The sequence below is a fragment of the Ahaetulla prasina genome, chromosome 8 (assembly GCF_028640845.1).
Source record: "Ahaetulla prasina isolate Xishuangbanna chromosome 8, ASM2864084v1, whole genome shotgun sequence".
Classification (NCBI taxonomy): Eukaryota; Metazoa; Chordata; class Lepidosauria; order Squamata; family Colubridae; genus Ahaetulla; species Ahaetulla prasina.
In genome coordinates this window covers 17,801,385-17,824,838 of record NC_080546.1, presented here as the reverse complement: position 1 = coordinate 17,824,838, position 23,454 = coordinate 17,801,385, and the positions used below count along the sequence as shown (strand labels likewise).

At 40.2% G+C, this 23,454-nt stretch overlaps 1 protein-coding gene across 1 annotated transcript in view; it reads left to right on the top strand.

Moving 5' to 3' along the window:
- Window positions 1-17,653, top strand: part of GPRIN3 (GPRIN family member 3) — a 38,334-nt gene extending 20,681 nt beyond the window's left edge. The window contains exon 2 of the mRNA XM_058193536.1: window positions 8,972-17,653. Coding sequence (XP_058049519.1) covers window positions 9,066-11,369 — 2,304 coding nt within the window. The 5' untranslated portion in view covers window positions 8,972-9,065 and the 3' untranslated portion in view covers window positions 11,370-17,653. The remainder of the gene's footprint in view (window positions 1-8,971) is intronic.
- The last annotated feature ends 5,801 nt before the right edge of the window (window positions 17,654-23,454 follow it).

The window sequence follows — 23,454 nt, the reverse complement described above, 5'->3', positions numbered from 1 at the left end:
AAGCCAGGGCAGAGTTCTTCTAAAACAGGTGTCAAACTCAAGGCCCGGGGGGCTGGATTCGGCCTGCAGGGTGCTTAGATCTGACCTGCAGGGCTGTCCTGGAAACAGCGAAGGACTGGCCCACGGTGCCTCTGTCAGCAAAAAACAGAGCTGAGGCTTCCTACATTGGTTTACCAAGAGAGTATCAAGCTGGAATGGTTGCAATCACCCAAATGTATATAGAATATCTTAATTTGTTGACAGGTCTTCATTTATGGTCCAAATACTCTACTTTAAAGCCACCCTTTGCTATAGGAACTATGGAAACTGTGGTATAACGGGCAGATCACTTGCCCATATGACTCAACATTATCTTCTCTTAGTGGCAGTAGTGAAGACCCTGAGCAAAGTTGTGGTTCCTGAAGAATTTTAAACAAAATGTTGTTGGAAATGTAAACTGAATTTTCTATAGATAAACATCTTTTTTTTTTAGATAATCCCTTCTTCAAATGTGCTATTGCTATATAGTCTAGTACAACATTTCTCAACCATGCTGGCTAGGAATTCTAGGAGCTGAAGTCTACACCTCTTAAAGTTGCAAGATTGAGAAACACCAGTCTAGTAGGAGCTCTGTTTCTTATTGGCTGCTTTGTCTGTGTTAGAAATTCTGTTCACCATCACAGAGCAAAGAAAGAGTACAGTCACCATGTGCTTTACTGCTTTACTGCTCAGCTGTTAAACTGTAACAGGAAACTGTCTTCAGAACATAAAGAACCATAGATTTTAACCATAGATGTAAATTAAACACTGCCATCTACTGGCTGAATAATTCTGTAGTTGTTGCAATACAAAATATATTCTAACATGTATTCCAACAATCTGGGCAGCTGAAAAGCAGACAAGACAATATTTATTTGGATACTGTATACACATAGCAGCAAAATGGCATTTTTTATTCCTAATGCATACTTTGTCCATGACACTGATGGGCATTATTTTAGAAAAATAGTCACTGCTTTCTACATAACGTTTTGGTTCTTTTCTTTGTGCTGTCATGGGGGAAATAATTAGTTAGAATTGTATAGCTTTTTTTTTAATCCTCTGGTTCTGAAGATATAATTCAGTTGTTTTTTTTAGGTTTGCTTTTACCATACACTTTGCAAAGCACAAAGAAACATTGCCTTAGTTTTCATGCCACACAGTATTCATGGGTATGAACCTGGGTTTCTCTAATTTTTATATTATACCATAATCATCAAAATTCACAGTCACTGAAACACAACAAAATAGGGAACCCAACTCCACCACCCATACCTATATGCAATAGATTGCAAAGGTCAAATTTGTTTTAAATTCTGTATTTAGGTTCCCTAACAAAAAGTGAATCAATCTCTTCATTCAGTAAGAGTTTTATTAACTTCCTCAAGGTCTTCCATCATCATAAAAGCAACGAACGCTTGCGCATTTTGCTACGTTATTGATTTTTATCTTCAAAGTGAGTTGGGCAAATTCAGCCCCATTATCTAGTCCCTGTTTATATGTGAAAATCAAGATACGTTTTTCAGGGGGGGGAAATGGGTAGGGCAAAGGTAGTTCATACTGGTGACAACACACTAAAATTATTTCTGTATCCTGCAGAAATTGCAAGAACTACCTGCAATGCAATCATTTCAGGCTATTTAAATGATAAGCTTGTAATAGTTTGAATCTTGAAAAGGAACTTGGAGCAATAGTTGGACTGGTTAGACTGTCCAACTTTTTGCATTCCGAAGGGGTTTGTCCCCAATAAAAAAAACCTCATTCACACTTCGGTTTTGATCTTAGAGATATTGCAATGCCCTACAGTGTTGGGGTCTAAGATAGGTTGCTGTAGACTACTTTTGTTAAGCTGTTTGCCTTTCGTTTTCCTCTGTGCACAATATTGACATAGCTTTTGAGTGAATTGGAAACAAGACAGCTTCAAAAAATTGTTTTCTTTGTGTGGAACTATCTTTTTTTTTAAAAAAAATTCTAATGGTAGACAGAAAAATAAAAGACTGTAACTATCCAATCTCTAGTGAAAAGAAGACCTTAATTTTAGCACAATAGCCATTATAGTGGCAACTGACTATAATCCAGTTATGTTTGGAAGGACCGGTGGCTGAATCTCAGAACTGCTGTGATTTGTTTTGTTTTTTTTATATCCTACCTTTATTGTGTTTACAAATAACTCAAGGCAGCAAATATATCCAGTAGAGCTTCCTATTTTCCCCACAACAACCCTGTGAGGTGAGTTGGAGGGAGAGAGAGAGTGGTCAGCCTAAGGTCACCCAGTGGCTTTCATGGCAGAGGCAGGACTTGAACTCACACTCTTTTGCTTTCTAGCCCAGTGTCTTAACCATAAAATCTTAAAACCAGGGTGGATTGCATGCTGTATTGGATTTTGTGCAGTAAGCAGGGCATTCAACTAGGGGCTCTTTCCAACTTACTGATTACATTATCTGAAATTTGTCCATTGAAGTCTTCTAAAAGTGGAACTTTGGATCATACAAGGTTCTATGAAAGCCATAGGACAACTGTGCATAGGACAACTTCAGCATTGGCTGAATTCTGTACTAAGTTTTAATTTTATTTTATAAGGCTGAATTCTGAATAAACTACTTCAACAAAACCTTTTTAATGCCAGGTAATATTACCAAAATTAAACAGCTTACTTTTAACATTAAAGCTTGGACAATTTATTTTATAAACTGTTTTGCCCAATTTGTGATACTGAATTTTTAAAAAGTTAAGAAATCCTTGTGGATTTTACCCCCCTGGTCTTTGCTGACTATAGGGGTTGATGATCATCTCAGTGTCAAAGCTATTGAGCCAGCGCTGTCTGAACACATTCCCACTGGTATGTGGCCATCACGCAATTATGTAGCACTATTACCTTCCTACCTATTTATCTACTCACATTTGAATGTTTTTGAACTGCTAGATTGGCAGGAGTTGAGGCAAGGACGGGAGCTCACCCTGTTGCGTGTGCTCGGGTCTCAAACCTGGATTGCCAGCTTTCCAGCTGATAAGCCCAGCACCACCCCATACTGAGTAATAAGTCCAAAACAAACAAACTACATTTTATATTAAGTATGAATAAGGCTCGTACATTCAAAACTTGTATAAACAACCAAGCCTCTTAAATCAGTCAAAAAGTGAATTAATTGTGTATCACTTTTGTCAGCTTGTAAGCATAAGATTTATTATATGAGCCACAGTGGCGCAGTGGTTAGAGTGCAGTACTGCAGGCTACTTCTGCTGACTGCCAGCTGCCTGCAATCTGGCAGTTCAAATCTCACCAAGCTCAAGATGGACTCAGCCTTCCATTCTTCCGAGGTGGGTAAAATCAGGACCCAGATTGTTGGGGGCAATATCCTTCTCTTTGTAAACCTCTTAGAGAGGGCTGTAAAACACTGTAAAGTGGTATATAAGTCTAAGTGCTATTGCTATAAAGATATTTATTCAAGACCACACGATACAGCTATGAATATCTGATACACAGCGAAGTTAGAACAAATAATTAGGGTTGAGACTTAAAGTGGAATACAGAATTTTTCCAACTGTTAAATGTTATGGATGGTGAAACTGATATGGATTTTTTTCTGCGTCCTTCAATTTCACAACAGCCATTTCAGAGCTCCGTGAAATACAATCTCCTTCAAATACAGTTCATAAGAAAATCGTATGGAAATGTTATTTAAAAAGAATCTAGGAATCAAACTGAAATTAAGAAAGTTTTTTTATAAGTAACCTGTTATAATTGTTCAGAAAACATTTTTTAATATAATTTTCCTTTTTTAAAATAATTGAACAGTGCAATTTTGTATCCAACAAAGGCTGTCTTTTTAAAATCAGTTTTTTAAGTTTGTATAATAATAAAAAAAAAAAACATTGTGCAGATTAACTGATGGACAACCATAGCTGAGTTTTATGCAAACAAGAAATTTCATGGTTTGACCAATAAATAGAGGCTGTCCTGGGATGGCTCAAACTATAGTACATATGAGAACAGTCTTTGCCCATAATTCTCTTAGTTGCTTTGTACAGGTGTTGTTTGATTTAATTCCTTTGTTTACTTGCAAGCTGTATCCTTTTTCCTTTTACCACAAAAAGAAAAACAAATCTGTTGGTGGTATTGGATAACAGGGTTGAATTTTGGCAAGAAATATGATGTGTCTCACAGATGAAAGACTTGTACTTTGAACACAGCCTGAAGATGAACAAATACAATGAACAATCGTTTTTTGAAACCTGGAGTCCCGGCTGTGTATGTATTGTCTATTGAGGCTTGATAAAATAAGAGTTAATGGGTTTTGGTAATGCTGTTTAACTTGATTATTACTTTCTGGTCAGGTGCCAGAACTGGGTCAAAACAAGATTTTTACATTCCAGCTGAGTTACATTTGCTCTTTCAGAGTGAATACACTTAGGATCTTGTCAAGTTGAGGCCTATTTCATGAGCAGCGATAAGAAATCTTATTTATAGAACTTTTCTGCCTACCATTTTAAGTATGCCTTTTTTTTAATAGTATGTTCTTTGTTATAGTTTCAACTTTTTTTACTTTGTTCTAAAATCTCAACAACCTTAAGAAGAAAATAATGAAAGCAGAATCTCTTACAATATATATATTATAGTATGTTGTGGTCAATGTGTGACAGGCCTTATATGTATCAAATATGAAATACGAAATTCTCTTTTTTGGGAATTTTTAAAGGACTTTATGAAAAAATGCAATACTTAGTTAGATAGATACAGGGGTGGGCTTCAAAAATTTTAGCAAGGGGTTCTCAGCCCAGTTGCTGGGTGGGCGTGGCCTAGCCGGCCTCTTGCACCATGGGGGAGGCATTTTTGCCCTCCCTGGGCTCCGGAGGCTTTCCTTGAGCCTCTGGGAGGGCTAAAACAACCTCCCCAGGTTCTGGAGGCTCTCTGGAGTCCGGAAATGGGCCTGTTTTCAACCTTCCCAAACTTTAGTTAGGCCCATTTTTTTTGCCCTCCCCGAGCCTTCGTGCACACCCTGCACTTACCTGCATCCAAAATGGGCCGCATGGGGTCTCCTGGGAGGGGTCGGGCAGGGTGGGCGGGCCAGCCAGGAGTGGGATTTGGGGGTTCTCCAAACTGCACAGAATCTTAGCTAGAGGTTCTTCCGAACCCCTGCAAACCCCCAGCAGCCCACCCCTGGATAAATATATTTAAAGAAAAAGGTTTCCCCTGCCAGTTGTGTCTGACTCTAGGAGTTGATGCTCATCCCCAATTCACAGCCAAAAAGCCAATAATGTGCGAAGACATTTCTGTGGTCATGTGGCCGGCATGACTATATGTCGAAGGTTCACCTTATTTATTTATTTATTATTTATTTAATTAATTAAATTTTTAAAACCTTGCCACCAAAGTGGTACCTTTTTTTCTACTTGCATTTACATGCTTTTGAACACTGGCAGAAGATATAATTTTACAAGTAAATAATTTAATAAAACTGTACTTTTTCTCCTCTCTGTGTTGTTGTGGTAGTTAGGGGTCCCATTCGGAACTGGGCCATGGAAGTGATGGACAAGCACACATGAAGCCAGATTTCTGAAAGCGGCAGGTGTGCAAAACCATCCCCGCAACCTCCGCCATTTTGCCAAGCAGAAAGGATAGTGATCTCTGGTTTAGGACACAGATTACATCCAGCATCTGGAATGTTAATTTATGGCCAACCATTGAGTACAAAGCAAATAATTATCACTGACAGTTTATTTCTTCTGTGAAGACAATATTGAAGACAATATTGCTCAAGACTGAAAGGAGTGGGGGCTGTAATAGTTAAATATGTAATGCAGATATTTCCATTACTTAGGCAAGAACCTTCTTGAGATGCTAGCATTCAGTGTATACACCTTCATTGAATTTGTATTATGCTTTTAAGTTTACTCACTTAAAAGCAAACCCCTGTCTTTATTTCAGCCAAACTATTTTCCTCTCATATCTCCTGCTCTTAGAATGCCAATGTACAACTTTCACTGATAACTGTTTTTAACCGATAGCCGCATATATGTAATGAGAAAATTAAGGATTGCAGGTTTATTATACTATTGATTGACCTGCTTTGGATCTGACTGCCAAACCTGTAGAATATTCTGCTTTATTACCTTGAGAGCTACCAAATTGATAAATGAAAACTTAGAGGGAATTTAATTTTTATTTTCGTTTCAGCGTGAAATAGCTCTACATACCAGTTTTAATAACACCGTGTGTGGTCTTTGAGCTCCAGCTGTTTATATATTTAAGACCAGCTGAGTCTCAGGAAGTAAATAATTATAGTAATCCCTTTCTTCAGCCCTAAGGGGTTAGTCATTGGAAGAAACAAAAACTGCCCAAGATTGCAGGTAATGTTTTTAAAACATGTCAAATGTCTATGAAAAAATGTCCCTTTATTTTTTTTCTCTTAATTGCTGCTTTGAAAAGGTGGGGCAAGATACAGAAGTTCCATCAAAATGATTTGCTTTCATTGAAGTTGGAAAATCTTAGTTATCAGGCACGTCCACAGAGTCAGAAAGATCAAGATGGCAGCCACGTTAGTGTGATTGAAACAAATATTCATAAAAAACAGCTTTAATCTCATCACTGTGGGTGCCATCTTGACTTTTTTTAGTATACTTCACAGAAACATCTGTTAATCATAAAATGATGTTTTAATTCAGCTATTCCAGAGGCACTCCATCCCATCTCACCCTCTCAAAAAGATAAGACACATTCTAGGTGATAAATCTTGCTTCATGTTACAGTTCTGGGTTTTTGCTTAATTCTAGTTTGAGTTTTACTTTTGGTACCTTTTTATATAGATTAGTTTTGCAGTTTTGTCAACTAGGCTAGCGTCCCTCAACCTTTTGGACACCAAAAACCAATTCCGTAGAGAAAGGTTTTTCTGCTGACCTTATGGGGCGTGGTTTCGTGTGCTGCCTGCATCCCGCGGATGGGGCTTCACTTGTTTGTGTGGCCTGGTTGCTGGCATGCCACAGACTGGTGCCAGTCCACGGGCCAGGGGTTGGGGACTTCTCAACTAGGCTATTTTCATTTCCCTGGTTTCTGTATGATAGTTAATAAGTATTATGATTTATAAAATTATAAAATTTTACAAGATACTTCACACTAGAAAGCATCTGTTGCACAACTGAATAGACAAACGGTAAAAGAAAAATGAAAGGAAAAGGGAGAAAGAAGGTATACAAGTTTGGCTGTCAACTTAACATAGTTAAAGCCTAGGTTTTAGAATGTATTGATTAACTGCCAATGAATTAGCCATGTAGCATTGTTCACAATGCTTCCATTAATCAACCTTTGAAAAAGTTTGAAATGCACAAGAACTTTCCAAGTAGGAATTGGGATAGGAGCTAGTGTTGGTGTATTGAGTAAGCCAGTGAAATGGAAACCAGGAGATGTGAGTTCTAGTCCCATCTTAGGTATGAAGCCACCTGGGTGAAAAAGGCATGGGGAAACCACCTTAAATTCTTGCTAGAAAAACTGCAGGGACTTGTCCAAGCAGTCACAAGCAGTCAACAATGATTTGAAGACACGCACACGTATAGTTTCTGAATAATAATGTCAGATTGATATGCTCAAGTCATTATGATACAACTATGAATTCAAATTTAAACATAGCCCACTTTCCATTTTCTTTTGTGAAGTTTGTAAGCCCCTGTTGTGTTGTTACCACATTCCAGAATCACAGCTACAGGCCAACCACAAATATTCTGAATCCTGTGGGTTGGAATCCACATCATTCACAGGGTCATACCCAGGTTGATTATGAAAACAGCTCCATCTTTGTGCTATTTAGCAAAGCGGTTTGTTTATGGAGCTAGGTGTGTGTGGCAGACCGGAGAGGGAACACTCTGGCTTTCTTCAGTCTATATCTTAAGATTGGAATCCTGGAAAATCTCAAGCCAATAACCAGTAAAAGGGAATCAGAAATTATTTAGGTGTACAATGTGCAGCTAAATGACTAATCAGCATTACGCCAAAATTATTCTTTATTTTCTGTCTATAAGGTTAATTCCTTGTCTCTAATCATTATTGTCTGTATACCAGTTTGGCCTGGTATGCTTTTGATATATATCAGAGTTGCTTCTGTAATATTGGCTGATTGATGCCATCTTGTGATCTTCCCAGAATCCTATTCCTTTTATCAGTGGTGGAATTCAATTTTTTTTACTACCAGTTCTGTGGGTGTGGCTTGGTGGGCATGGCAGGGGAGGATACTGCAAAAATCTCCATTCCCACCGCACTCTGGGGCCAGCCAGAGGTGGTATTTGCTGGTTCTCCAAACTACTCAAAATTTCCGCTACTGGTTCTCCAGAACCTGTCAGAACCTGCTGAATAGCACCCCTGCCTTTTATGTATTTTTCTGTGAGAATTTCCTCTAAGATGTTGGTTGTTTTATCAATATAGTCTTTCTATTCTCCATGTTGATTTTTTTTGGGTAGTATCTGAAGTTATAAAGGAAGTCTCAAGACAGCAAATGTCTATGGAGATTCTCAGTCATCCAGGTCATGGCTGTCCCAAAGGTGCTTTTTTTCCTGTCAACAGTTCCAAGAAGGCTCCACACCAATTCGTACCACTCAGGTGACCACTGAGGACACAGATAAACCTCCAGCTGACCTTAACGACCCGCCCCACCATCCAGTCAAAGCTGAAGAAGCTTCTTGGATGAGAAGTGAAACGTCTTCAGAGAAAAACCAGAAAGTCCAGTTGCCTCTTGGAAGTGTGGGGGAAAGCACCTTTGGGTCTTAAGACAGCAACTACCAACATTTCTTCAATAAGGCCTGTTTTCTTGGGAAAGAACAGGTACTTCACAGCTAGTACCTGTTATTATCAGAAGACAGCAGATCTCCAATTCGGATACTGTCCGTAGCCTTCATTCAAAATTTAAGGCTAGATTATTTTTATACGAACGTATTATTAATGCGCCTTATGTCTTTTTTCTTTCAACAGATTGATGCATCCTTTCAGCCTGAGTGTACCTTAGAAAGAATTTGTAACTGCCACTGCACGAATTTGCCTAGATTTTGTACCCTGTCACATTTCCATGGGGACCGTACAAGATCCACTGAGATCTACTAAGCTTTCATTGGTCACAGCTGAAGAATCCCCTAAACACCTGTGCAAGCAAGCAAGCATAGAAAGCAACAGTAATGGATATCCTTTTCCTGCCAAGGACCAGCCGTCTGGAGGATGCTTGTTTGAAGTGAACTCTGGCAGAGGAGCCAATGTTCCAAAGAGCGACTGGCATTGTGAATATGACGCCAAGCATCCAAATTCACTTTCTCCTGGGTCTGTCAGCTCTTCCAAAGAAAGCAGCATGGCAGCTCCAGAACCAGTAAGTTACGCTAAGCAGGAGGGCTTCAGAGCCCAAGTCCAAGCCCCAGCATCTGAAGCCCACACTTCAGTGCATGGTGAAGTTAAAGTGACTCTTACCCAAGAGGCTAACAAAAATATTCCAAGTGGTAGTGGACAATCGTGTAATATAATTGATCAAGCAACCATACTTCCTGGAGGAGACCTTGATGTTGTGGAGAGCAAATCCAAGGATTATTCCATTCTTCCTTCCTCCCCTATTTATTCTGATATCCAGCAAGCAGCTTCTGCGGGGAAGGACAATGTGTGTGAAGTTATCGTCTCTGAAAACAGCCAAGTCTTGGTTTCCTCTGATGAGATGGGTCTCGATCTGAAACCTCCTGTTTGCGTGGAAACAGAATTGGGGAATACAAAGAATGCAACTTTCTGTCCTAAGACCAAGCCACAGACCGCATCCGAATGCAACCTTGAGAGCACTCCAGAGACATCGTATACTGGTAGGGAGGAGCCTACAGCAAAGGTAGTACCAAACCTGTCCAAATTTAGAGACACAGGTACAATGACAGTAACGCCTGAGAACAGATCTGTACAGGCAGAGACGATAAGCAGGACTCATCAAGATGCTGAGGTTCAAGCTGTAGCTAGTGTGGAAAGCAGGTCAGCTTCCACCAGCCCAAGTATCTTGACGGCATTCTTAAGAGAGAACATGTCTCCTGAGGCAAAACAGGACCCAGATCAGTTGCACGTCATTTATATGGGAACTGGAGGGAAAGAGGAATCTGAAATAATCGGTGACTTTGCAGCCACGGTCCAAACACCTTCAGCTATTGGCATTATGCACAAAGTAGATGTTCAAATACCACCGACAACAGGAAAGCCTCTGGGAAGTCCTAATGTCAGACTTCAGGAGAATCTCACAAACACGCCCGATCCAATCTGTGCAGCTTTGTTGGATAAGGCAGAAAGGATGCATTCACTGGCATCTGATAATTCTCAAGAAACTTTGGCCAAGAGGACAGAGGTGCAAATGACAGGCGTGGCTAAAAATTGCGGCAACGTTCCGCAGCAGCTGTCCGACAGCTTGGTTTTGCAGAAAGCAAGACCTGTTTCCCAAATTAGCGTCGGTTCCAGTAATCAGCCTGTGTCTACCCAGCACCCTGCAAACTTTGAAACTAAACTACCTCCGTGTTTTTCAACCCCAGCCACCGACAGTAAATATCAACCCTCCGATCCTTCTTCGTTCCAAGAAAATCCTCCTCCTTTTTGTCCCAGGTCATCGGAACAAGCCAAGGCTACAGTTATCGGTATGGATACTGAGAGGGCCCATCAGGAGAAACGGCTGCAGATCAAAACTGTTGATAAAGCTCTTGAGAAAGCTCTGCCCAGTTTTGCCATTGCTGTAAATCCAAAGAGAGAAGGAAAGGTCCATCTCATAGCTGAAGAACAAAAGATCAATATGACAGGGTCTATTATTGACTCCCAAACAATGAGTGTTCCAGCTGTAGCAGAAATCAAGCAAGGTATGGTTCCTGGGGATACCAAGGCAGAAACTTTGGTCAGTCAGAATCCAATATCTAAGTTGAGTAGAAGTTTTGGCGCTGCTGTAGGAATCCAGAAGGGTCCGGTGCTTGATGTACCAGCCGCTCCCACTTCTTCAAGTCCTACGCCACGTTTTGGTGAAAAGAAGAAAGGGCCCAAGGCTCTCACTGCTGAGGTAAACGCGCATCTGAAGCAATCCAAGCATGTCAGGGATGTTGTGTGGGATGAACAGGGCATGACCTGGGAGGTTTACGGAGCATCTCTAGATCCAGAATCATTGGGAATCGCTATCCAGAACCACTTGCAGAGGCAGATTAGAGAGCACGAAAAACTGATCAAGGCTCAAAGCCCCCAAGCCCGTAAATCAATATCTTCAGATACGTCTTCAAATAAAAAATTGAAAGGCAGGCATCACAACGTTTTTCATTCCATGCTGCAGAATTTTCGACGCCCAAATTGCTGTGTTCGTCCTGCAGCTTCTTCTGTGTTGGACTGAAAAAGAAAACCAAAAAAAAATAATAATCAAGAAACGAGGGTGGAAACGTAACACATCCGTTTGTGTGCACATGTGTACTTGTACAAGGAACTCTGTGAATATTTGAGATTCTAATACACTGATACAGGGTTGAGGGGAGAGAAAATTATGACAGTATATTTCGTTCCACTAGTTAACATGCCTTCATCTGTCTAATTTCTGCAAATAACATATGAAACATTCAAGATCATGCCAGAACTTCCCAGTCATTTGCCAAATAAAATAGAAGTACTGGGTGAAGCACAATTCAGAACTGTCAGGTTACTTAAGTAACTCACAGTAGCTTTAGATAAAAAGAGAAGGGTGACTAAATCTTAAATAGATTGTTTCATGAGATAATGTGGAAAAACATTCCCAAACTGGGGAGTGGAAAGAAGGAAAGTTGGGTTGGGTTCAAGCAGAAAGGTTAGAAGGAATGGTGCTTTCTTAACTGTATAAGCCCTTCAAAATTGAGACTCGTCTACACATTAGATACAGGACCTGGTGCCCAAACCCTTCCAGCTGAGTTTTGCCCATTGGCAGCCACTGCCAGCCTTGCCCCACTGAAGGTGCTTAATCTCAAATGAAAAGTGCATAAATTTCCAACCATTCTGATACTGCAAAGCCAGATTTTGTCTTAAGCATTTGGGACTTCTGTTTATTCATTTACATGCTGATTTTTGTTTTTTGTTTTGTGCCTTGTTTTCTCCAATGATTCTCAGAGAACAGATGAATACACAGAGAGAGAGAGAGAGAGCACTTCACATAATACTAGAGAAAATAGGATGGATTGGAGAAATTAAAGATTGGTAGAAACTTTTGCAGTCTTTTCGTGTACACATTTCCAGCCTATTAATGCTTGCTGCATAGATTTTTGTTTGCTTGCTTCCTGATATTGCCTGATCGCTAGTGAATTCTGGGAGCTGAAGTCCATACAGTATAAAATTGCCAAGGTTGAGAACACTAATCAAAGGGGAAAGCAACTTCATTTATTGAAAAACTTTCAAATCACTGTATAGTGAACCAGGAACCTACTGATCACTGGTTTAATTTCTCATCTACATTTCTTATGACATTGCTGCATATTCTAGCCTTTCCAAATATTTTGTGCCTTCCAGGTGTGTTGGATTAGAAATCCTGGAAGGCACAGCTATGTCAAACTCGCGGCCCAGATGCGTCACGCGCTGGCCATGCCCACACTCAGTTTAGTGAAGGGAAAATAGTTGTGATATGTCACGTGATGACATGTTGTTGTGAGTTTGACACCCCTGTTCTAGAACAAGGGCTTTCCATGGTTGAGAAAGAAGATAAGAATTCCTTTTTCTATATTATTTGTTATCTTCTTTGGTGCAAAAGCACTAGTCTATGACTATTTTCATGCTTGAAGCTATGCTTTGACTCTTATATTGTTACTTCTAAGCTCCAGTACTCCAGTTAACATAGTAACAGAGTTGGAAAGGGACCTTGGAGATCTTCTAGTCCATGGGTCTCAAACTTGTGTGTCGCATTCAGCCAACAGGCCGCCAGTTTGACACCCCTGTTCTAGTCCAACCTCCTGCTCAAGCAGGAAAACCTATACCATTTCAGACAAATGGTTGTCCATCTTAAAAACCTCCACTGTTGAAGCACCCACAACTTCTGGAGATGAGTCATTCCATTGATTAATTGTTCTAACTGTCAGGAAATGTATCCTTGGTTCTAGGTTGGTTCTTTCCAGGGGTGAAATGCTCCCACCGGATTGCTTGATCCGGTAGCGATGGGGGTGGATAATTCGGAGAACCGGCAGCAAAAATCCCTGCCCTCCCTCACTGCCCACGCCTCGCTGTTCCTCTTCTCTGTCCCTGAAGCTCTCGGTGGTGATATAGCTGCAAACGGCCTTAAATGACTGCTGCGGTGCTTCAAAGGGCCACGCTATAGCTGATCACTGCTGTAGGCAGCTAGTAGACTGGTGTCTCTATTTTTAAAGAAGATAGATCAGTGCGCTCCCAAGTTTTGTATACTTTATTATTTTTATTATTATTGGCCATGCCCATTCAGCCACCAGACCACCAAGCCACGCCCACCAGGTCACCTAACCACCAAGCAACGCCCACCAATTAAGCCACACCCACAGAACCATTAGGGAAAATTTTTAGATTTCACCCCGGTTCTCTCCTTGATTAGTTTCCATCCATTGCTTCTTGTCTTGCCTTCAGATGCTTTGGAGGAAAGACACTTTAGATATTAGTTGCTTTTTTCCCCCAGCATAGTATTCCTCTGTAGATGTTTCTAGAGTCATCTATGAATAAACAACTGTTTCTAGCTTTGGTTCTAAGATGATCACATGCATGTGTCACTAAGAATGTGAGATGCATATGCCCATTTATATATACAGATGCTGATATAGAAATAGTTGCTGTAACTGAAAGAGAAGTGTAATGCAGTTCAGCAGAATGGAGAAAGGTTGTGATCATATGACCTTGGAGCATATTTCACTTATTGTCTGAATTTTAAACTGCTGATAAGTAAATCAACCCAACTATGTTCTTCCTTCCTGATTGTTGGTTTTTAAATCTTTAAATCGGATTAAGTGGCAGTGTTTCTCAACCTTGGCAACTTTAAATTGTGTGGACTTCAACTCCCAGAATTCCTCAGCATGTTTGGGGAACAGGGTTGGCTGGAGAATTCTGGGAGTTGAAGTCCACACATCTTAAAGATGCCACGGTTGAGAAATTTGTGTGCTCAGAAAATTATTTCTAAAAATATAAATATGATGATAGGATAATGCAGATGTGCTTGGAATTTATTTAGCAAAACATGGAACAAAATTGTAGAATTTTCTCTGCAAATTGATTAAACCCAAGAAAGTTCCTTTGTTAACTATGACTTGTTCAGTAAATTATGATTAACAGTATATTGGGATGAATGCAAGCAACATTATAACTTCATACAATGCATAATCTAGCCCAGTGAACTTAAATGAGTTGAATCCCAGAAAAGGCAATGACATTACGGCAACCTAAATCTCAGGGATTTTCATGATTTTTTTGTGGTTCTGCCTAATGTTATTGTGAAAGGTTATGCTTCTAATAAGACCATTTGGGAGGGGGGAAGGCAATACCGATAGCAATCATTCATTCTGCCAGCTTTAATCAATTCCATATTCCATTGCTTTCAGTGGGAAATAAGCATGTATATTACCCATTTCTATTGAAATCAAATACTAAAAATGATTTCTTTGGACTGGACTGAACCATCACATGAATGTAAAAAAAATGTGTTCCCCCATTATGGAAAAATAACTCTAATTTGTGATCATTTGTGATTATCATATTTATGGGCTCCCAACCATCTTCATTAGAGCTTTTGCAATGTAGATCTTCTCAGGCCTTGCTTTATTGTTTGCTTTGCAGCAAAATCGGCTCTTCTGGCAGTTCAACACACACAATCACTACGGCAGGAAATTTCTTGAAAGGCATTCCAGTTTTTCAATCTTTCCTTGAACACTGTGCTACACTGCAAACCCAAACAAAAACAGCTCTGTTGCATTATTTAATCAAAGAACTGAGCTTTCAACCCTTGTATTTCGCAGAGTTATTGACCGCCTTTTGACAGCAGCATGGTGGCCTAGAGGTGGACCTCTTGCTTCACAATCAGGAGGCTGTGAGTTCAATCCTAGATAGCAGCAGATATTTCTCTCTCTGGGCTCAAATGTAAATATCTGCTGTGAACTCTGCATAGGAGTCAGGAAGGGCATCCGGCCAGTAAATGCTCAGTCCATTCAGTCGCCCTAAATTCACCCTGATGCAAGGGATTACTAGGTTGTTAAAAACAATTGCCTTTTGAGAAAATTTGTGGGGGTCTAACTTTTGACTTCAGTTGTTGTGGCTCTTGGCTATCCATCTATACTGAATTATATGGACAGAGCTAAAAAAGAAAAAGAGATTAAAGGAAATGGATATATAAATTCCTAGGAAAAAAGATGAGCTTCTTCCCACCTTCCTGAGATTCAGTCCTATTAGCAATAGCACTTAGACTTATATGCCACTTCACAGTGCTTTCCAGCCCTCTCTAAGCGGTTTACAGAGTCAGCATATTGCTTTCAACAATCTGGGTCCTCATTTTACCCACCTCGGAAGGATGGAAGACTGAGTGAACCTTGAGCCTGGGGAGATTTGAACTGCCAAATTGCCAGCAGTCAGCAGAAGTAGCCTGCAGTACTGCATTCTAACCACTGCGCCACTGTGGCTCATATTGAACTTGATAGGACTTATTTTTGAATAGATGCCTACAAGATTCTCATGCTAACTTGGAATCGTATATTTGGAACACATTGTATTAGGAAACAATTTATTATAATATACACAAAGCACATATAAAGATCAGTGTCAAGCTAATAAAATCCTATATCCTTAAATGAGTTAGAAACCACGAATCGGAAATGAAGGTCTCTGTATTATATTTTTATCTGATCCTCTATGCAAATATAAGAAGATTCAGTAATTGATTAACAGGTTTACATGTAGAAATCACAGCGTTTTGTCAAGTATCAGCTGAAATACTAGGTAGCAGATTAGGGAAAATTCCACGCAAAATAGCTGGATGATCCAATTTGAACTAGAGCAGACCATGTCAGTCTAGATCGGTGTTTCTCAACTTTGGATACTTCTTTAAGTCTGGACTTCAGCTTCAAGAATTTCCCAGCCAGTATGGCTGTCTGGGGAATTCTGGGAGCTGAAGTCCACACATCTTCAAGCAGCCAAGGTTGAGAAAAATTGATCAGGATATATATATAATCTCAAAAAGTACCATAAAATGGCGTCCAGTCATATTGAGCTGCCATGAATCATTAATACAACAATTCTATATGGTAATTATTCTAATCATATAGAAATTATGGTTGGTAATATATTATGGAAAAGAACATGATTGTGGGCTGTGCTGTATATTACCTCTAGCATTGAAGACAATTCCCTAGTTTTTGGAAAAAGAAGGCCAGGATGCAAACACAAAGATAAGTCACTCATGTTCCCAGCAGAACTGAGATTCTTAAAGCTATAATCCTGTCACTTCTGTTCGTTCATTCTACTTAAATTTGAACTGCTTTTATGTGCTTAATAACTAAAGAGGTTTTTGAAAAATAGAGCCATTTTAATAAACTTCATGTAAATCAATGTTATTCTTTAGGTGAACCAGATTTTTTTTAGGATTCTTTTGTAAAGAAGGAATTATCTGGAAGGGTTCTCTTTGAAAGCCACAGAGGGAACTTTTACAACTTTGTTGTATTGTAATTTGAAGATTATGCACTAACAAGTTTATTGAAATCATTTGAGTTGGCCCCTAAACTGAGAAAAGGATTCCTAATTCCACTGGGTTTTTTTTTCCCCTGCTGATCCCGATTCAGTTTAACAGCAGACATGCAATGGGATCCTTTAGGTATAAAACAGGGGCCTCCAACCTTAGCAACTTTAAGACTTGTGGACTTCAACTCCCAAAATTCCTCTGCCAGCTTTGCTGGCTGAGGAATTCTGGGAGTTGAAGTCCACAAGTCTTAAAGTTGCCAAGGTTGGAGACCCCTGGTATAAAAGGTAAAGATTTCCCTGTCAGTCATGTCTGACTCTAGGGCACGGTGCTCATATCTGTTTCTTGGCCAAGGGAACCAGCATTACCAAACACAATTTCCATGGTTGTGGCCAGCATGGCTATACACCAAAGGCGCACAGAACATTGTTACCTCCCCACCAAAGTGGTACCTATTTATCTACTCATATTTGCATGCTTTCGAACTGCTGGGTGGACAGGAGCTGGAGCAAGTAACGTGAGCTCACCCCATTGCAGGGAGCTTGGATCTTGAACCCGAGCTGTCAGCTCTCCAGCTGAGAAGCTCAGCGTCTTTAAACTGAGCCATTGCGCCCCTCCTTTAGGTATGTCATAAATGGTGAATTTTCTGTCTGGAAAAGGAAACCATTCTTAATTATGAAGGATAATTATGTTCTATTAGATTCTCAGCATGTCAAGTTAATGGGCACTTGGGCAAAATAGCCACAGGGCCTCTCACATTTTAACTATTAACACTGCCAGTTTCTATTCCATTCTGTCCCTAATTTTCTTCCCAAAATCTTTTTTTTAACTTGTAAACATATTTTTCTGTAGAACAATACTCACAACCAGATTTTTCATTTCTCCAGGAAATACCTTAAAAGAAACAGCTTCAAAGAAAAATGTATGGGTATGATTCCATTTGGGACTCCTTAAAGTAGTTTATATACAATTACTATAAGCCAGGGGTCTCCAACCTTGGCAACTTTAAGACTTATAGACTTCAACTCCCAGAATTCTGGGAGTTGAAGTCCACAAGTCTTAAAGTTGCCAAGGTTGGAGACCCCTGCTATAAGCAATCTCTTCCTAGCTAGCCTTACTAATCTGAAGAAAGTTGCAGAAATGTACAGTTTTCACCAATCATGTTTATTTATTTTTATTTTATTTTTCAAATTTATATACCGCCCTATCTCCCTAAGGACTCAGGGCGGTTCACAGGCAGTTAAAATACATATAAATACAAATTAAAAAACAACAATTAAAAAACTTATTCTATTGCCGAATTTAAAAAACAATATAAATAATAAAAAAACCCTTAAAACCAATAACTTTAAAATCTAATCCAGTCCCGCGCAGATGAATAAGTGCGTTTTAAGCTCGCGACGAAAGGTTCGGAGGTCCGGAAGTTGACGAAGTCCTGGAGGGAGTTCGTTCCAGAGGGTGGGAGCCCCCACAGAGAAGGCCCTTCCCCTGGGTGTCGCCAGACGGCACTGCCTAGCTGACGGCACCCTGAGGAGTCCCTCTCTGTGAGAGCGCACGGGTCGGTGAGAGGTATTTGGTAGCAGTAGGCGGTCCCGTAAATAGCCCGGCCCTATGCCATGGAGCGCTTTAAAGATTGTCACCAACACCTTGAAGCGCACCCGGAAGGCCACAGGTAGCCAGTGCAGTCTGCGCAGGATAGGTGTTTCCTAAATTCTCCTGTTTTCTTTCCACAATAAAACAATACATCTTCTCTCGGATGGTTTAGCTACTGTCAGCTATACATAATCTGAAACATTTATGGAATCCAGCTTGAAAAAATTAGCCAATCACTGAACACTGAATTCGGCATCTTCTTAGGTTTTATATTTTTGCTCTTTTCTCAAATTGCCCATATTTATCCAGTTCCATCCTGGATAAATGTTTGATTATTGATTATTGAATTCCCATGTATGGGGTTTTGTTCTGTTGATGAAGTTGGTAATATTGAACACTCTTCTATTGTCCAAAATGTGAACTTTATGTGGATCGTTTGAATAATAGTAAATGTTGGTGATGTTGTTAGGTAAGAGTTGTTGACGCTTGGCTTCTCTTACTGCCTCTTGTCATGCTGTTGGCACCAAAACTGTCTTTCACACTCCTAAGACCTGGGTGTTTCTTCTAGCTTCTTCTTGTGTCTTCAGATGCATTGTTTTCATCCAGGTTGTCCCCATGGATTTTGATGTGGCATCCATAAAAGAACCTTCGGACATTTTCTTCCACGTTTTCTCTTCGGGATAAGGCTCTGAATCTTGAGTCCTTTGAAGAGATTGTCTAGTGAGAATTCATCACAAACCAATGATTACGAAATCGCTTATAACAGGCCAGAACAATAGAAGAAATAAACAGCTAAAAGACGTCAATCCAAATGTAGATGGCCTTGAAGTGCATGACAAAAGCTGGACCTCTATTTTCACCTCCCGCTCCTTCATTTACAACAAATGTTGGCTTTTCAAGTAACAGATGGAACCAAGTATGGATTTAAACAGGAAAGAGACAAAAAGAATGAATTTCTTTGACTTTGAGGAAATGGGAACATTTGTCTTAAAGGTTCTCAGTTCAACCCAAACACCTCTAATTATAGTGTTTCCAATACATAGAGAAATACCTAAGTATTTTAAGAACTGACAATAATGGAAAAAAGAGAAGAAAGCTTCCAGAGACTGCACTTAAACAGGCAGAGGAATTGACAGAGTACATCTAAAGTAGTGGCCTTGGCAACGTTAAGACTTGTGGACTTCAACTCCCAGAACTCTGGGAGTTGAAGTCCACAAGTCTTAAAATTGCCAAGGTTGGAGTCCCCTGCTCTGGAGTATATATGTGTTGTTTTTTTAGGGGGGGAAAAAACTTGGGACTCACAGTGACAATACAATGGGCACATAAAGCCTGCTGAAATGCATTTGCTGTTGAGCAATAATGTGCCCTTGATGTTCCTCTCAAAAGCCCATAACACCAGCACATTTCATGTTACGAGATATTCTTCTCGATTCTTGAGGACTTTGCTGTGTGAATTCAGAATATAAGCAGCTTTAGTAGCCTTTTATTAATCATTATTAATAATAAGGGTCAACGCCTCTGGGATGTCTGTGGGGTGCGTATGTCAAATAACATGTGTAAAAAAGAGACAACACATTGTGTGGCAGCTGCTCCCAAATAATTATTTTGCCCACCTACCCTGCTTGGCCCCCAGATACTTCTGTTCCCCCCTCCCTACAACTAAAGGATTATAAAAATCCCAATTTCATATCAACTACCCATTTCTACCACGACAGGAACATTCAAGCAGTCTTAGAAAATACTATTTGAATCATTCAACTATTGCCTTATTAGAAACTATAAAATTACGTTTAAACTCATGAAATCATTAGCAATGCAAATATATCCAGATGAACTAGAATGGCTTCGGGTTTTAAGTTTTCAATGGGCAATCCCAATCTGAAACCTCTTGAGTGAAAAGATTTCAAAGAAGTCCAATCTACAGACACAGATGTTGCGGGTACACACACACACACACACACACACACACACAAATACAAACTCTTAGCCTAACAATACATTAAAGTATGAATAGTGGGCAATCCCAACATCTAGCTTCTAGCTGGGATTTGATCTGACTGACCTGGCTCGCCAAGGATCCAATCCATCTCCTGAAATGAGGTTTTTAGTCTGCTAAAGCTGCCTTATGTTCATTTAGCTGTGGTTTATATATATATATATAACAGGGGAAAATACTGACTGATGTGCTATACCAAATAGCTAATTTTAGCCTGAAGCTGTACCGTAGCATTTATTTTGGGTACTAACTTTAAAACATGCATGCGACAACCGATTCTATGATAATATGCCAGAGTTACATTATTGGTTGTTGGGCAACTCCCAATAGGAAGTTCCACATTTTGCTGTTTTACATCTTGGATTTCCACAGTAATAAATATAAAACTATATCTTTATTAACTCTGGTTTGTTGATTTTGTAGCTCAAATACAGTAAGAAGGGGAAGCCCACATTTGCAGGAAGATTCTGGACTGTGGAAACAAGGAAATGGATTTTGAATCTCTGTTCTGCTAGTGAAAACATGACAAGACATTGAATTCGTTTTACGTATTCATCCTATTGGTTAGATGGATCCTGCCTTTCCTTAAAGCTCAACACGACTTCTATTTGCTTCTTATTATATTCCCCTTAGAATTAAATTGATTTGGAGAAGCAATTACAAAACAATTATAACTGTAATTAATCAACTCAGTTACATTGTTTTTCCAATAAAAAATATTCATTTTCTCAAATCTGTTAATTGCTTTGATTTGGAAAGAAAGTGAGGATGATACAACAATATAAAAAGGGATACAGCCCCAAGAATGCTGAATCCCATGCCTTTTCTGAATTTGAAAACTCCAGAAATTGGATAATATGGTACCTGTCAGATGATTTGTACTATAACTCCCACAATCCTTCGTCATAGGCCATGCTGGGACCGATGGGAGTTGAAGTCCAAAGGAACAGGAGTACAACTGGAGTATACCAAGTTATACTTCGCATCTACCTTTGAATTTCCATTGCTAAGCAAGGCGATTGTTAAGTGAGTTACTCCTGATTCTACAATGATTTTTTTGGCATGATTGTTAAGTGAATCACTGCAGTTGTTAAGTGAATTACCATTGGTTAAGAGAATCTGGTTTTCCCTATTGACTTTTATTGTGTCGTGTCCCGCTCCTCCGCTGACGGCCGGGTCAGGGAAATCCGAATCAGGCTTGCCTCTGCAGCTCTGCCCAAAGTCCTAGCAAAGTCCTCAGAGCAGGCAGGAGACCAGAAAGTGACTTCAGCAAGATAAGTTCGACTTTGCCTGACTCAGAGACTGCCAGAAAGCAGATCCTTTATATAGGCCATGGGGTGTGGCTCCATGACTCAGCACTCATTAAGGCCTGCCCCTCCCTTCCTTCTGTTGCCTCCACCTATCCAGTCTTCTGATGCGAGGGTCACTCCAATCAGCAGCTGTTGGAAATAAACTTTCCTCAGGCTCACATGCTGTGGAGGAGGGGGAGGGGTCTAGCTGCTCCGTTTGCCTGGGCATGGAGCCAGGGCTGGGGCCGGGGGGTGCTCCCTCCTCTGCAGCCTGCTTGGGCATGGAGCCAGGGCTGGGGCCGGGAGATGCCCCCTCCTCAGCCTGTCTGGGCATGGAGCCAGGGCTGGGGCCGGGAGGACATTCTTCAGCGTTCGGAAGCAGATAAGCAGACCCCAGCTGCGGTGAGAGCGGGCAAGACACAACATATTGTCAGAAGCTGGAAAGGTCTCAAATGGCAATCACATGATCCCAGGATCCTGCAACTGTCATAAATGTAGGCCAGTTGCTAAGCACCTGAATTTTTATCACATGACGGGGATGCGACCGTCGGTCGTAAGTGCAAGCACAGATCATAAGTCACTTTTTTCTTTCTTTCTTTCTTTCTTTATTTTTCAAATTTATATACCGCCCTATCTCCCTAAGGACTCAGGGCGGTTCACAGGCAGTTAAAATACATATAAATACAGATTAAAAAACAATTAAAAAACTTATTCTATTGCCCCAAATTTAAAATAGTATAAATAATAAAAACCCCTTAAAACCCATAACTTTAAAATCTAATCCAGTCCCGCGCAGATAAATAAGTGTGTTTTAAGCTCGCGACGAAAGGTTGCCATTGTAACTTTGAACAGTGGCTAAATGAATGTTTTAAGTCAAGGACTACCATATTTCCTCGAAAATAAGACCGAACTGGAAAATAAACCCTAGCATGATTTTTCAGAATGCTTATAATATAAACCCTACCCCAAAAATAAGCCCCAGTTAAGATCGTCAACCAGACAGACCCATTTAGTACATGTGTTGCAACAATAACAACAAAAAGACATCACCTGAAAATAAACCCTAATGGGTCTTTTGAAGCAAAAACTAATATAAGACCCGGTCTTATTTTCAGGGAAATACAGGTATCTGTATTTTCTCTAAATCAGGGGTCCCCAACCTTGGCAACTTTAAGACTTGTGGACTTCAACTCCCAGAGTTCCTCAGCCAGCAAAACTGTCTGAGGAATTCTGGGAGTTGAAGTCCACAAGTCTTAAAGTTGTCAAGGTTGGAGACTCCTGCTCTAGATAGCTGATTAGACAGAAATGGCAGGGGGAGAACGAATGAGCTACAGAAAAATCATTGGAAGGAATTCCAGGTCATCGAATAAAGAATTTCCAAGCAGATCTTAGAAGGTTGGAGAAGGCTGCGTCATTCTATTAGCTTGGCTCCATTGCATCATTATGGTTTGAAGAAAGAGAGTAAAGCCTGCATTTTTTTTCTTCACTTTTTTAGTCTTCTTTTGGCGAGAAAAAAACTTTTTTTATTAGTAACCTTTCATGGGGCTGTGCTCTGCAGAGCACACCTCCTTGCCCCCTCCGCCCCCCCCCCCCGGCTCCATTGTCTTGTATGACTTTACAGGAGAAATGTTTGGAGGTTATATGTGGTCCTGTACTTATGACCGCAGTTGCGCCCCAAATTTTTGTTGCCAAGCAAGGCAATTGTTAAGTGAGTTTTGTCCTATTTTATGACCTTTTTGGCCACAGTTGTTAAGCGAATCACAGCAGGTGTTAAGTGAATCGTGCTGTTATTAAGCAAACCTGACTTCACCCACTGACTTTGCTTGCTAGAAGCTGGCTAGGCAGTTTACAAAAGGTGATCACATGACCCTGGGACAATGCAACTGTCATAAGTACATGCCAGTTGCCA